The 14,090-nt window shown below is 40.0% G+C and overlaps 1 protein-coding gene across 9 annotated transcripts in view; it reads right to left on the reverse strand.

Annotated features, from left to right (window-relative positions):
* Rasgrp3 (RAS guanyl releasing protein 3) overlaps window positions 1-14,090 on the reverse strand; it is a 98,557-nt gene that overhangs the window by 25,120 nt on the left and 59,347 nt on the right. For all 9 annotated transcript variants that reach the window (NM_001399544.1, XM_087553057.1, XM_087553052.1 and 6 more), the window contains 8 exon segments: window positions 1,347-1,622; window positions 4,004-4,120; window positions 4,519-4,692; window positions 5,960-6,107; window positions 7,422-7,553; window positions 8,038-8,100; window positions 10,219-10,321; window positions 11,685-11,888. In NM_001399544.1, coding sequence (NP_001386473.1) covers window positions 1,347-1,622; window positions 4,004-4,120; window positions 4,519-4,692; window positions 5,960-6,107; window positions 7,422-7,553; window positions 8,038-8,100; window positions 10,219-10,321; window positions 11,685-11,754 — 1,083 coding nt within the window. In that variant the 5' untranslated portion in view covers window positions 11,755-11,888.

Here is a 14,090-nt window from a genome sequence, read left to right on the forward strand (position 1 = left end):
AAAGAAAATGTCAGTTCATCACAGCAGCCAAATTTCAGATGCTACACTGTTATGAAGGCAGAGAGGGAAGTTGTACCTTAGCTTGTTTAAGCAAGGGTAAGAGAATTTGTTTATGTTTTTTCCTCCTCAAAAAACAAGATATAGTGGAAGATATCTTTTTCTACACACCTGTTGTGTCTTAACACTCTAGACCTGAAAACCATCCAAACAATAAATACATAAATAAAATCGATCATAGTGGCAGGTGACAAAAGGATGTCAGACTTTTTTTGTCTGACTCTCACCACTCCTAAACAGAGCATTCATTTTGTCTCCTGAGTTCTTAACTGTGCCACGTGCTGTGGAAGGTGCTGGGCATGTGCTAAATAAAGCACATGAACAGAAAAAGAATAATTAATCTAATGCAGAGCAATGGCTTCTACAGTTAAGACAAGCGTAAAGTACAGCGTAAAGCACAGCAGACTCATTACTGCTTTGGAAGAGATCAAAGAAGGCTCTAGAAAGATGAAATCTTTAAAAAGCAGCACGTGGTGGCCCACAGCTAGAATCCCAGCACTTGAGAGACTGATGTCAGGGGGCCACAAGTTCAAGACTAGCCTGAGCTAAACAACAAGACCCAGACTAAAACAAACAACCAAAAATGAAAACAAGAGAAACATAAACAAAAACAAAAGGAGTCAGCAAGATGACTCAGCAAAAAAGGAACTCCTTACACACACATGACAACCGAGTTTTAGCCTTGAGTACAGGTGGAAGGAGAAAACAAACTTCATGAAGTTGTCCTTTGACCTGCACATGGTTTCTGTGTTGTGCTCAAGTCTCTCTCTCTCTCTCTCTCTCTCTCTCTCTCTCTCTCTCTCTCTCTCTCTCTCTCTCTCTCTTTCTCTCTCTCCCCCCACTATGTACACAAATAAATATAATACAAAATAAAAGGTTTTAAACTAAGAATAAAGATGAAGTCTTTGAATTCTCAATCAAAGTAGAAATAGAGGACTTGAGGACATAAGGAAGGAGCTGATTAGTTGGCCAAGTTTGCTGAAGAAGAGTAAAAATAAAGGGCTAAAGTGGCTCTCAGGGAATAAAGACCTCTAGAAGAGGTTCGGGTTGGCAGAGACTAGGTTCCTCCTAAAGAAAGAAATGTGTTTGCCACAAGGCTACAGTCCCAAGTCTTGTTCCTATGGGTGTAAGTTTCCATTTTCCTCCTCCTTTGAGACTAGACTCCTTATCATGGACCGACCCCTAAATTATTCTCCCTCTAAAGTGAATTGTCACAACATATCTCTCTATAGCACTGAGAATTAAGATACAGAGTGCTATTCAGCACGCTATTGGCCCCTGGGACTCACAGTGAGGAGGTTGATCAAATCCATGTTAGGCTCCAAGTGGTGAGAGGCATTCTGCAGGGAGACCAGTTCACTCAGGGTAACAGAAAGCTGGTGCATTTTCACAACGTTCACTTTGTTCTCTTCCATCCAGTCTGGGAAAATGACATGGACTGCTATCAAGTCTTTCAAGTGCACGCCAAGGATGGGGATTTTGAAGCCATCACAGTCAGCAAAGGCCTTGCGGTAATTGCAGTAATTGCCGTTGGAGGAGACCAACTCTGTCATCTCATTCCAGTTCTGGGAAGAGATGGAAAAGTAGAATTTTCAAACAGCAACTTTCTCTCCTGTCCACTCCCAGATTCTGGAATATGTGGTTTGGAATTCCTCAGCTACAGGGCGGAGTATCAGCTGGACCAATGTTGATGCAGAAAACTATCAACCAAGAGAATCGGAAAAATGCACTGGGCCTGGCTCTCACTTGGACAGCCTGCTCCTTTTTGTAACAACACAGACATACCTTGTTTCTCTGCTTACAGTGAGCTGCTGAATGGCATCACATATGCTGAGGACTCTGAGAGTCATGAGGAATTACAGTTCACAAAGGCAAGCACATAGCATTTTACAATCCCCTTGTGGGTCCAAGAAAGTTTCATTGCAAGTGTCACTTGAAGGTTAATCTGGGACAGTGCAGGGTAGGGAAAGTTGCACTGAGCTGGAGATTTTTCCACTAAAAAAGGGTGAGTGTGTGTGTGTGTGTGTGTGTGTGTGTGTGTGTGTCTGTGTGTCTGTGTGTGTGTGTGGTCGAGTGTGCACGCGTGCAGGAGGCATGTACGCCTGCGTGCGTGTTGTTACTTTATGTATAAGAGTGCTCTGTCTGCATGTGTAAGTGTGCAGCACATTCTTGCCCAATCTAGTGCCTGTGGACAGTTAGTCAGGGAGGCTGTTAGATCCTTGGTACTGGAGCTACAGACAGCTGTGAGCCACCATGCAGTTACGGGGAATCAAACCCACATCCACTGGAAGATCAACAAGAGTTCTTAACAGCTGAACCATCTCTCCATCCATCAAATATTTAATTTATAAAGATATAGTATAACCCCTAAGCTTTTTATTCTGTACAACTAAAATTTTCTTTCTGCCTTTTATTTGAAATGTAGTACAAAACTTAAGAAAAAAATAGAACCCATAGTGAGTCCCAGTTTATTTGAGGTGAGGGCAGAGCCTGAGGCTGGTTTATTCGCTTGTGTTTGTGTAGATACTCTTGGATGGTGGGTGAGCAACAGCTAGACATTCTAAAAAATGCCCCTTCATCGTCTTCCCTTTCCAGTAGCATCCCACATGACGCATGAGCTCTTTCTACCTCCAGCACCTAGGATGGCTCTCAGTAAGCTCAAGGGACTTCCACTTGGTTTGTTTGTAAGCAGTTTAAGACCAGAGAGGGCTGGGCCAACCAGTACACTATATTTCTCAGACAACTGCTATTGGTCCAGGATGGCCATCAGATGACTTCAGATGACCAAAAGGTAAAGAAAGAGGGTCTCTAATTAATAAGGGCAGAGTGAAAATGAGAATTCTTTCAAGAATAAGAGTAGTTATTGTTCTGTTGCTCTCCAAAGCCCAATCAGGAGGGAAGGCAGGCTAACAACAGCAAGAAGGCAAACACGGAAAACTAAAACAAGTGAACAAAAGCAGCTACAAATCCCTGATACTCAGAAGGAGAAGCAACTGAGCCAGGCTTTGGTATGGTAACTCCTGGAGTCTGCCCTGCCTCTGGACTGCCACAGTTCTCAGATAATAGATTGCCCTATTATTTAATCAATTTAGATTTTTGGTTGTTTTTTTTTTTAACAACTTTAGGGTTACAGCAGCACACATCCTACTGCCCCTACAGCCAAGTGTTAGCCTAAGGGAAAATACTCCTTTCTGATCAGTAAGTTAAACGTTTATTAGATTTGGTCTGCAAATTAATAGAGTAGAGGTATCTGCTACATTACTAATAGCAGTGAATGGGCTTTTAAAGGCACATGCTTTTGCTGGTGGCAGCTCAGTTATGAGTCTGAATACTTCTGTATAAGACCTCCTGCTTCCCCTTCCTCTGCATCTCCCATGTGCTACAGTGTTGTGACTAGAGTAGGCATCAGTGAATCTATTTTAGAACTCTGGGTATTTATTTTACTCATCCGGTATCTTCCACATTTATCGGAGTGCTGATCGCGTAGCGAGCACTGCATACATATTTGGTGACATTTATAATATATTCATCTTTGATTAGATACAACTTCTTCTTCTTGTATTTATTTACTTACTGGGGCGGGGCATTGCATGGCTCAGCGTACAATCACCAATCAGAGCATAACTGTTGGGAATAAGTTCTTTTCTTCCACACATGGGTTCCAGGGATCAAACCCAAGTCACCAGATTGACGGCGAGCATCCTCACCTACTGAGCCATCTCACCAGCACGGACAGAACATTCTTAGGTAACACCAGCAGCAGCAATGCGGTTTTATGGGTAGGCTCAGCCGATGGGGCTATTCCCTTTCTATTTTGTACCCTATATATAACTTTGCATTGGTTTAAGATAAAAATTCTACCCTCCTACATAATGTATGCCAGCATCAGAGCACATCTCTGCAATCTATAATGCCTACTTAGAATTCAGATAAAAATCCACAATACCTTTGTAACTTCAGAAGAGAGGTGAGAATGGGTATCTTTGAGTCGGGAAATGGAGCTGTGACTAAGGCCACCAACCACAGCCATCAAGGTGTTAAAATTTTTTAGTTGAAGGAGTTTCTGGAAAAAAAAAACAAGCAAACAAAAACCATTAACACTAATACTTGGTAAGGATTTTGAAAAATTGTTTTGAATTTCTCAAATTACAGGAACACAAGCACAATTTTAATAACAAGAATATAGAGAAAAACAATATATTGGTTTAAGATTAAATGAAAGTTGAATTCTCTAAAAATACAATACCAGTCATTAACACAATCAAGTGCTTCTAAGCATTGTCTTTTAGAAACAATCTTGCTATGTGAGAGGAATGTAGTTTATTCATTAGATAGCCATGCATGGTTTAATAGTCCAGTGCCGTTCTATTGCTAACACCAATTTCCTCAACAACTTTTCTCAATACAATTAATGAAATATACAGAATTCCCAACCCTGGTCTGATTGTGATGAGCGCAAACCTGTGCTACATTGATGAACTTTGTGATGACTTCCGCCCTTTGTTGAGCACTTGGTTTGCTAAGAACCATCAATTGGACCCACTTAGAGATTCCATTAAATAAGGCAATAGATCTCTCCAATGTCGGGTTATTCTCCAGGCAGCCATGAATGACGTAGCTCTGATAATCTGTGAACTGGGAAAAGAACAACGAGAAATTCTGAACTACAATGGACTTTTCACAATATTGAACTTTACCCAGTTGGATAAAAGTAGTAAGCTAGCCTTTCATAACAACATGGCGATTTCTTCCATTTTGCATTTATAAAGGTTTCTTTCAAGTTCAATCCTATATGCCTCTAACAGGCTATCTTACTACATTTCAAAACTCAGATACAAACACACAAATCACTGTGCTTTAGAGGAGGCGGAAGAAGGGGAAAATGTAAAGTTATATTCCAGAGAATTCCAAGCTTACTGAACCCTAAGATCTATGTAGCCCATTATCCCAGGAAAATTAATGAATCAGACAGGTCCAGTATTTCTACAAAAGAACTAGGATTGCCATTTTCAGTTATACCAGTGACGCCAAAGAACAAGCACATTTAAGACACAATGGCACACATTAAAGAACAGGAAATGGATGGAATATAATACTCTCAAAAAAAAAAAAAACAATAAGCTTCTAGTATTTCAAGGGGAAAGGGGAGAAAAGAAAAAATTGCTTTAAAAAATAGAAGGAAATAAATCCATGTTCTAGCCAACAGTCATCTTGCTTCTTGGTGTGATTTACGTCAGGGTCCTTGGGAAGGGTTGATTTCACCTGAGTGCGTGAGATACATCAAAGTAACTGCTTGATGGAAGTAATATAAAGCAGTAGATCGTGACAAGGGTGGCTTGCTAAGACTGTAGCTGAGGAAGGAAGGAGAACAGAAGGGAAAAGGAGAAGAGAAAAGATGCATAGGGCGGAAAGTCTAAGTCAGGACTTCCATCTCTGAGAAAGAGACCATCTAATGTTGAGACCTCCTCAAAGCCTACAACTCTTAATTCTCCACCTATTTTCATAGTTAGGCATTGTATAGATACTAAAGTAAGTTAACTCACTCCCAACCCTCACCGCCATAAATAAAAGGTCCAGCAAAACTGTTCACTTAGAGGAGTTCATTCAAGCTAAATAAACGTTGAATGGTTAAGTCTCTGCTGAATATTTAGAAAAATCATGCTTTAATTCTATGAAAGGAGACATTGAACATAGCGGCAGAAATATAGCTCCTGAGCCATAAACTAAAGACAGGATAATATTTATATTTGGTTAAAAAGGATTGTTCTTGTGAATTGAGGGCACATTTCCAACAGAGTCCACTGGCAGAGGCTGCCAACCCTTGGGAGTATGAACACATAGCTCTTGGGAAAGTTGGCACGTTGCTTGTTACCCTTGGAAGAATAACCGTCAAGTTCCTTACCGAGATCCTTCTAAAAGATTTATGCTCCAGAAAAGTGAGGTGCTCAGCCAATTCAATGGGCTCCAGATGGTCAAATAAGAGACAGGCCTTTCCCCTTTTTGATACTTTTTTCCTCTGCGTGACTCTCCTCATCCAGTCATAGGAAGGACTGTGAAAGAAGAACAAGTCTGGTCAGCGTGCCGAAAATGCATTTCACTCAGTGGAAGATATTAACCTACTGACTAACTCTTGGCCTACTGCCAGAAGCATGTGTGAAATACAGGCCCTGTCCTCCATATTTGAAGAGAAAACCATCCACCCTTTGCCAAGAGACTTGAAGTTGTTTTGTCTAGGCACGATAGGTTTGCCCTGATCCATCCTAAATCTCTCACTTGATACTTCTTGTGACCAAGCAAGATCCGAACTCTAAAGAAAAGATCAGGGTTAGGCCTATAAAATCAGAAGTTTGTTGGCATATAGATGGTGATTCAAAGCTCTTGGAAACAGCCAGGATTTCGTTTTTCACACCTGAACATCATATGGATTATCTGGAAAACTCATTATAAAGACAAAGGCCTATATCTCACTTCCAGAGACTTTGATTTACTAGAAATGAACCTGAATGACAGGCATTGTAAACAAGCATCCCTGGTGAATCCTGGGTCATTTATTATCAGATTTGAAGAAACATTCCAGGCAAAGAGAATACCTAAGACAGAAAATATGTTTATTTGACATAGATCTGTAATCCTAACACTCAGGAAGCCAAGACAGGAAAAAAATCATCAAAAATTCAATGACAATTTAGGTTACATATTGAATTTCAGACCAGCCTGCGATAGAATATATAATTGGAATATGGACAATCACACTTAGGGTCAAAACACTTTCCCTGGCAGAGTTAGCTGGTCTGTATTAAATGAGTCTAATTAGTATTAAGTCCCTAATGAAATAACCAGTCAGGGATACAACTATGGTCAACATTTGTGGAACTTCAGGTGAGCCTCTGAAGCACTAAGGTAGTGAGCGCCTCAGACCTAAAGGCAAGTATGAATCACAAGGAGATCTTGTTAAGGCATAAATCCCAATCCAAGGGCTTAGGCAAGACCCAAGACTATTTTCTGATGGAGTCCTAGGAGAAACCAGTGTGGTGATCTGAGTAGCTAAGGCATAGGAGAAATTGACTAAATTCAGAGTTAAGAAGTAAGTATTCAGTATCTACTGTGTGCCAAATTTTCTTGGGTTCTCTTGTGTACTTTTAAAACATATAACGATCCCACAAAGATGCCATGCCATTTTCCAAACAAACTACAGCTTGGAGAGATAGAGTGTATCTGGTATAGCTGTGTTCATTGTAGTCAGGCTATCTCCAAAGAAGGAGCTTCCTTCTAGAACAGTAGTGATTCCAGTCAAGCAGGGTCATTACTACCCTTTCCCCAAAGCAGTGAACCCACAGAGATCAAAAGACTAGTGCCACTCTTACATGCTGGATATGTCCATGAGGTTGCTGTGTTTCTCATATCCTAGTTGACTAGCTACTTCCCGGAACTCCTCAGTCATGCGAATCAAACCAAGATCCAAATTAAACTCTGCAGGAAATTTTGTAATCCAGTACCTGAAAGGTATAGAAAGGACTTTTGTCAGCTGGAAGGTTTCACTTGGTCCACACTTGGAGACTATTCTATAAACTGAATATAACACTGAGTTTAGTACCATATTTCCAAGTTGACAACTCTTATCCCCAGTAATCCTGATGTGAGTCTTTCTGTTCCTTCAAGAACCAAGATCCTGCAAACCCTAACTTCTTCATGACTTACTACAGAACATAGCTGAGAGACTCCTCCTCCCAATTTATGGCAATGTATATGGTGAAGGAGTAGAAAACACTGACTCTACCAGAGCAGTGAGCTGGTTTTATTCCCTGAGGCATTAGCCCCTACTTGACCTCTAGTTCATAAGGTAAATTTACATTACTCACCAAGAACAAAGAACTAACAATTACAAAGACAGGGAGAGTATTAGCTGATTAGGAAAAACAGGATTTGTTGACAATTCCAGAACCCAAAGCTACGAGGAATTAAATCTATAAGTATATTTACCTCATGAAATAGCAGATCTTCAGTCGGAACTCATCACAACTTTCTCCGCTGGCATTCCGATACGTAGGGTAGTTAAAGACAATGTTTATACGTCTTCTCTTTGCATGTGCCTAGCCTACACTGCTCTAATAATTTACATGAATCCCAGGCAATATTTGAGTTACAGGCTGAGGACTTCTAATCCAAAACCTTGAAACGTAAAATGCCCCAAACTCTGAAACTTTTGGAGAGCCAACAATACTACAAGGAAGAAACTCTACTCCTGAACAAATATGATTCCGTAGTCAAAGTTGCATTCATTCAAAACAGTGTATTTTTAGACTTCACTGCCATTTTTATTGACATCCTATGGCATAAGTGCAACTATTATGAAATTTGTTAAAAATCCAAGATATGAAATGTTTCGGTTTCAAAGTTGTGGATGACGTGAACTCAACCTGGATTTCATCAAATGGGCATGGAAGTGGGCTATGAGCATGTCCACACAAAGTAGTCAAACTTGGCTTCTTAATGCTTTGGGATATATTTTTGGTCAGTGGAGAAGTCACTTACAAGCTAGTCGTACCTTTCTGAGTACTTGCCAACCAAGAACCACAAACTGTGGTACACGCATACTGGCAAATATACATGATTCCAAATTGATAGTACCCAGAAGCACCATTATACCTAAAAAAGATTTGTCTTTAGGATTGGTTTTGTATATAACAAGTACTTTCATCTCACTTCTATTTTTAAATGTCATGTTCAAGATGTCAATATTAAGGTTGTATTTGTTCTTAAGTTAATTCACTGGTTCTCCATTAACAAATACTCCTACTGTAGCAAGGATTAATGGGCCAGGAGTAGGTAACAAATACAAAGAGAAAAACAGCAGTCTTCAACTTTCGTATGATCTAATATTTCCCACCCTGTGCTTGAACATGCTAGAAAACCCCTCTGTATTAGTGTTTAAGTCATTGACAAGCTCTCTAAGAATAAGAGTGCTGTTTGCAGATGAACTCAATGGGCCATGTATGGCTCTTGTGCTTAACTCCTTCCTCCCCGCCTACACTCTGCCTGTCAAGAGTGGGACCAATGGACACAGAGATCCCGCTCATTCCCAAGGCTCTCCATTCAGGATGAGTGTCTCCTTACCCTCGCTAACATCCCCTTATCACTTGAAGTTGTAGGAAGATGGAAAGAAGACGGGTGAAGAGGACAGGCTTCATTCCTGCTCAGCTTGTGCAGCCTCAGCAGGCAAGAAAGTTTGGGCGGACTTTCTAAGTCTCAGGCTCCTCTCTTTCCTGCTTGTGCTCTAGGCCATACAGGGTATCTGAGAATGTACAGGGCAGAGATATAAGAACACACTTAGGGATTGTACAACATGCCCAGATCTTATGAAATAAATCTCCTGATACTGTAAGATCACTTGCATTATCATCCATGCACCTTTTAATCATTTTCAGGACCATATTATCAACAAAAATCAGTAAGAAACTTATCTTACTACAAAAATGAGACTTTTCAACTATGTGAAAATTTAATTTTAGCCTTGTACAGATTTTTGGTTTGTTTGCTTTTGTCAATCAAACCAAAAATTATCAGCAATCAGCAAATTAGGGGTAAAACATCAAAACAAAACAACAGGAAAAAAACTGTGAGTTAAGACCCCTTTGGAAGTCACATATCAGATATTCTGTATATCGGTAACAAAATTACAGTTATGAAGTAGCAATGAAAATAATTTTATGGTTGGGGGTCACCACAGCACAAGAAACTGCATTAAAGTGTCACAGCAGCGTTAGGATGGTTGAGAACCACTGTTCTAGAACATTCACTGTGTCCTACCAGCAAGAGGACATATAAAAAGTAAGTTAAGCTTTGTTGTTGTCACAGAAGGGAAATACTAGGTCCTGAGGCAGTGTATTAAATATTCTTTTACTACACTACCATTCAAAATGTTAAGGACAAGTTAGGAATCTTCAGCCTATGACTCCTATTCCTCTTCACATCTTACTGACATCTTCAAGCACAAACACCCAATGATTTGGTCCATCATCCAGATGTTTCATCTAACATCTATATAACAGTTGGACAAATAAATAAGACTTTACCTTAATCTACTGGCTTTAGACAGACACTCTATCTAAATACAAAACTTGATTTGTGACTAAAAGCATTACACAGCCATTGAAAAGATATATGCATAGGAGTTTTCCTGCCAGTTCAGTGGAGGATAAATACCATCGATGCATCAGTAGCATGATTCTGGGCAAGTAGCTGTCATTCAGTTCTCCATTGTCATCTGTGGGAAATCAAAGAGGGATGAAGAGATGGCAGGGTTAATCTCTTCTTTCTTTAATATCAGTGTCAACAATGTCCCCTAGGCCCTCATTATATTTTGTGAGATTTATTTTCAACTATTTTTAATTATGTGCACAGGAGTAGGCATGTGCATATGAGGCCAGAGGCATTAGTGTGAGTAACAGGCAGTTGAGGGCCATCAGACATGTTTTTTGAGAACTGAACTCGGTCATCCTGAAGAGCAGCATGTACGCTTAACTGCCGAACCATCTGTCTGGTCCCAAAGTCGACTGTCTTTTCTACCTCAAACTTTCCCTGTTATTTCCTTGCAAACTGAGGCAGATGGGTGTTACCATTTTTCTCCTTTACAGTTGGTAAAATTTAGCAAATATAAATGGAGGACATCCAGGTAAATTTGCATTGAAAGTAAATAATGGTTACGTTGTCAGAACAAGTATGGCCTTGGAATGTTTAAAGCATACGAAAAATGTTGATTATCTGAAATTCAAATGTGAGAAATCATCTTGCATTTATTTATTCGTTTATAAATTGATTGATTGATTGATTGATTCATTCATTCATTCATTCCTTTTTTAGGGGGGGTTGGGTGCTTCATCTGTGGAGGTCAGACACAGCTTTCAGGAACTGGTTCTCTCATTCTACTATGTGAGCACTGGAGATCAAACTCAGGGTGTCAGACTTGCCAGTGCTAAGAGTTGAGCCTCATTGCTGGCCGTAGTCATTCTGTTTTTTATCCAATAGCCCTTCTCTGGCTTATTTTTGGTTTCTATCAGTTAAACAAATTAAACTGTTCGACTGATTAAACAAAGTTATCTTGTGTGACTCCGATGTTCAATGATAAAGTAGACAGACTAATAGCAAAAACAAAGGCTCCTGTCTGTGGTAGACAGAGAAGACATATGAATAAAGATTATGGTAGATTGTGTAGTGCACACACGCAGTGACACACAAGTCAAAGAAAAAGACAGTCATAGTCATGCATAGCGTGTACCATATGCATGAGAAAATACATTGAGAAGTGGGATGGGAGAAGTAAGCACCATTTTTGAGAGGTTATTAGGAGTTATTAATATTTGACATGACAACGGATGGCCTCAAAGAGAATTCCAATGAAAGAAGAAAAAGACGGAAGGAAAAAAATGACACACAAGGAATGTTCCAGAAATGAGTGGTAGTGTGTCTGGAGTCTGAGCTGTGGGCAGTGAAGAGAAAGAAACACAGTGGGCAGTGATAGAGTAGGTCTGCCCGCAGACACCAAGAGACAGACACTGAAGCCTATCCCATAAAGAACCTGCATATGAATGGAAGCAAGTGACAAGGGACCAAAGACGAAAGGCTCATACCAAACATCTCAATGCATGTGCTGAGAAGTTCATCTAGTGTCGCCGCTTTCCCGAGGCCGTTGGACCCCATGGTGCTTTAGCCGTTGTCAAAAATCTGGAGACATTTCCAGCAGCAGACACATTACCTCCATATCTGTACAAGTCAGTGGTTCTCTCGCCCTTTGATAGCTTAATGTTACTTCCTAATTATGCTCCAAGAATGCTCTAAAAGAACAAGAAGAAAAGACTTGATTTAGACCACGTCAAGGGAGAGCTTTTCTATCTTTCCCCACTTGACAGTCGTTGCCTGTATTTTCTACAAGAAAAGTATCAAGTTGACAGGTGATTTTGATGGCCAGGAGAATAAAATACCTGAATGGAATGTCCCTTAGCATGCACTGTGATCTGAGACCACAGAGGTGTTGCATCTTAAATGGCATCCCTTTCTGCAGCTAAACAATTTTTAAAATAACGTCTACATGTTCTTCAGATTCTTGCATAATAAGGCATTCATGAATACTACACACTTTACTTAGTTTAATTGAAGATATATTTAGGGACGTACAATTTTAAATACAAATAGTTATGAGCATCATCCTCACGGATCATGTAAATATTCAACAACTATAAACAAAATTTCTAAACCTTCCCTAAACTTGCTAATAGTTAACATTATTTCTATGAGTAGTTGTCTTAGTTAATTTTTAAATTGCTGTTAAGAGACACCATGACTAAAGCAACTTATAAAAGGAAACATTGGTTGAGGCTCATGGTTCCAGAGGGTTAGAGTCTAGGACCATCATGGTGAGGACCATAGCAGCAGGCATGTATGCTGCTGGAGCAGTAGCTGAGACCACATCCTAATCACAATTGCAGGTGGAAAGATAGCTAACTGAGAATGGTGTGACCTTTTGAAAATTCAAATCCCATCCCCAGTGACACACCTCCTCCAACACCTCCTTATCCTTCCCAAACAGCTCCACCAACTGGGGACCAAGTATTCAAACACATGAGCCTTTGGGGCCATTCTCATTCAAGCCACCACAACAGTAAAATGCATTATTGAACAACCTCCTGATGCAGTAAATACCAGGACAGAAGCTGTAAGCTTACCCAGTTTTATTGATTAGACCTTCATACTGATGCTGTGAGGCACCAGTTATTATTCTCTACTTATAAAAATAATCTTATGGGATTCATAAAGACTCAACAATTTAATCTGAACTACCACATCTTTCCTAGGAGCAAGATCCTTGTGATAAGATCAAACTTCTGGGCTCCCTTTTCCTCATATGACTCCCCTAGATATGAATATAGTGTGAGCTGTCACAACACTTTTCCTTAATCTAGTATGAAGGACATTGCTGTTTCACAGAAAGAAATTGTTTCCTCAGAAAGAGGATACAGTGGCAGTTATCAATTTTAGAAGTAAGAGAATGCCATGGGGGTCTGAAATATCTTCAAGTTGGTTATGGAATGTATCCTCATTGGAGAGATAGCACTGCCTTTCTTCATAGAGCCTGGCAGAGTCTCTGTTGTCAAATCATCATAGGACCTGGAGAAACACAAGCCACCATGCTGTAAAGCATTATCTACTTTGGACAGTGGAGTGTATAAATGAGACCATTGGGAACTCTTTGGTGAGCTGTTTGACTCAATGCTTACTTCCCTCTCAAGTTTGTTTATGGAACTGGCAATCACTGAGCATCAAGTGTGGCATTAGGCACGAAAGCTACCATGATGGAGAAGGCAGCATTTTGCCTTTGCCTTTGGCAGTCTCACAGTCGCTGCAAAAAGCATAGGGGGGGAAAATGACTAGCGTCCATACACACAGTTTCATTCATTTGGTGGCATTACCACAGGATGACATTTGAGTAAGTCTGTGCATTGGGCATATAATTCTAGGTGGAAAAGAGAGAGAGTGTGTCCCAGGTTTCTTGTCAATTCATTCTATATGGTCATGTCTTTGTGCCTAGGCTGCAAGTCTCAGAAGATAAAAAGCATGGCTTATTGAAAACACCAGGAAGGGGATTCATAAAGCTATGAAGAGCCAACTCTCATATACCTCATAACAAAACTCTCTTACCAGCAAACCTTTCCAGACCACCCTACCTAAAAAAAAAATCACTTCTCCCTCATGCCGCCTCTACTCAACATACTTTAACTCTCTTCCAGAATTTATCTTTCTTTGAATGCCTGAGGCAATAATCCTCCATAGACTCTCCCAAATTTACCAATTTATGAATGAACAGATGTATGAATGAATAAAATAAGAACTACCCAAAGTTTGTCTGAATATGTGCAAATCTGTGTGAAAATTAGAGATTCCGTAAATACTTAAGCCATTTTGGGTTTTTCTTTTTTTCAGTTTGATTCACTAATTTGAATTAGCTTTAGGAAATCCTGTTAGCCTTTTATATATTTAAC

This window comes from Rattus norvegicus, chromosome 6, assembly GCF_021556685.1.
Source record: "Rattus norvegicus strain SHRSP/BbbUtx chromosome 6, alternate assembly SHRSP_T2T, whole genome shotgun sequence".
NCBI lineage: Eukaryota > Metazoa > Chordata > Mammalia > Rodentia > Muridae > Rattus > Rattus norvegicus.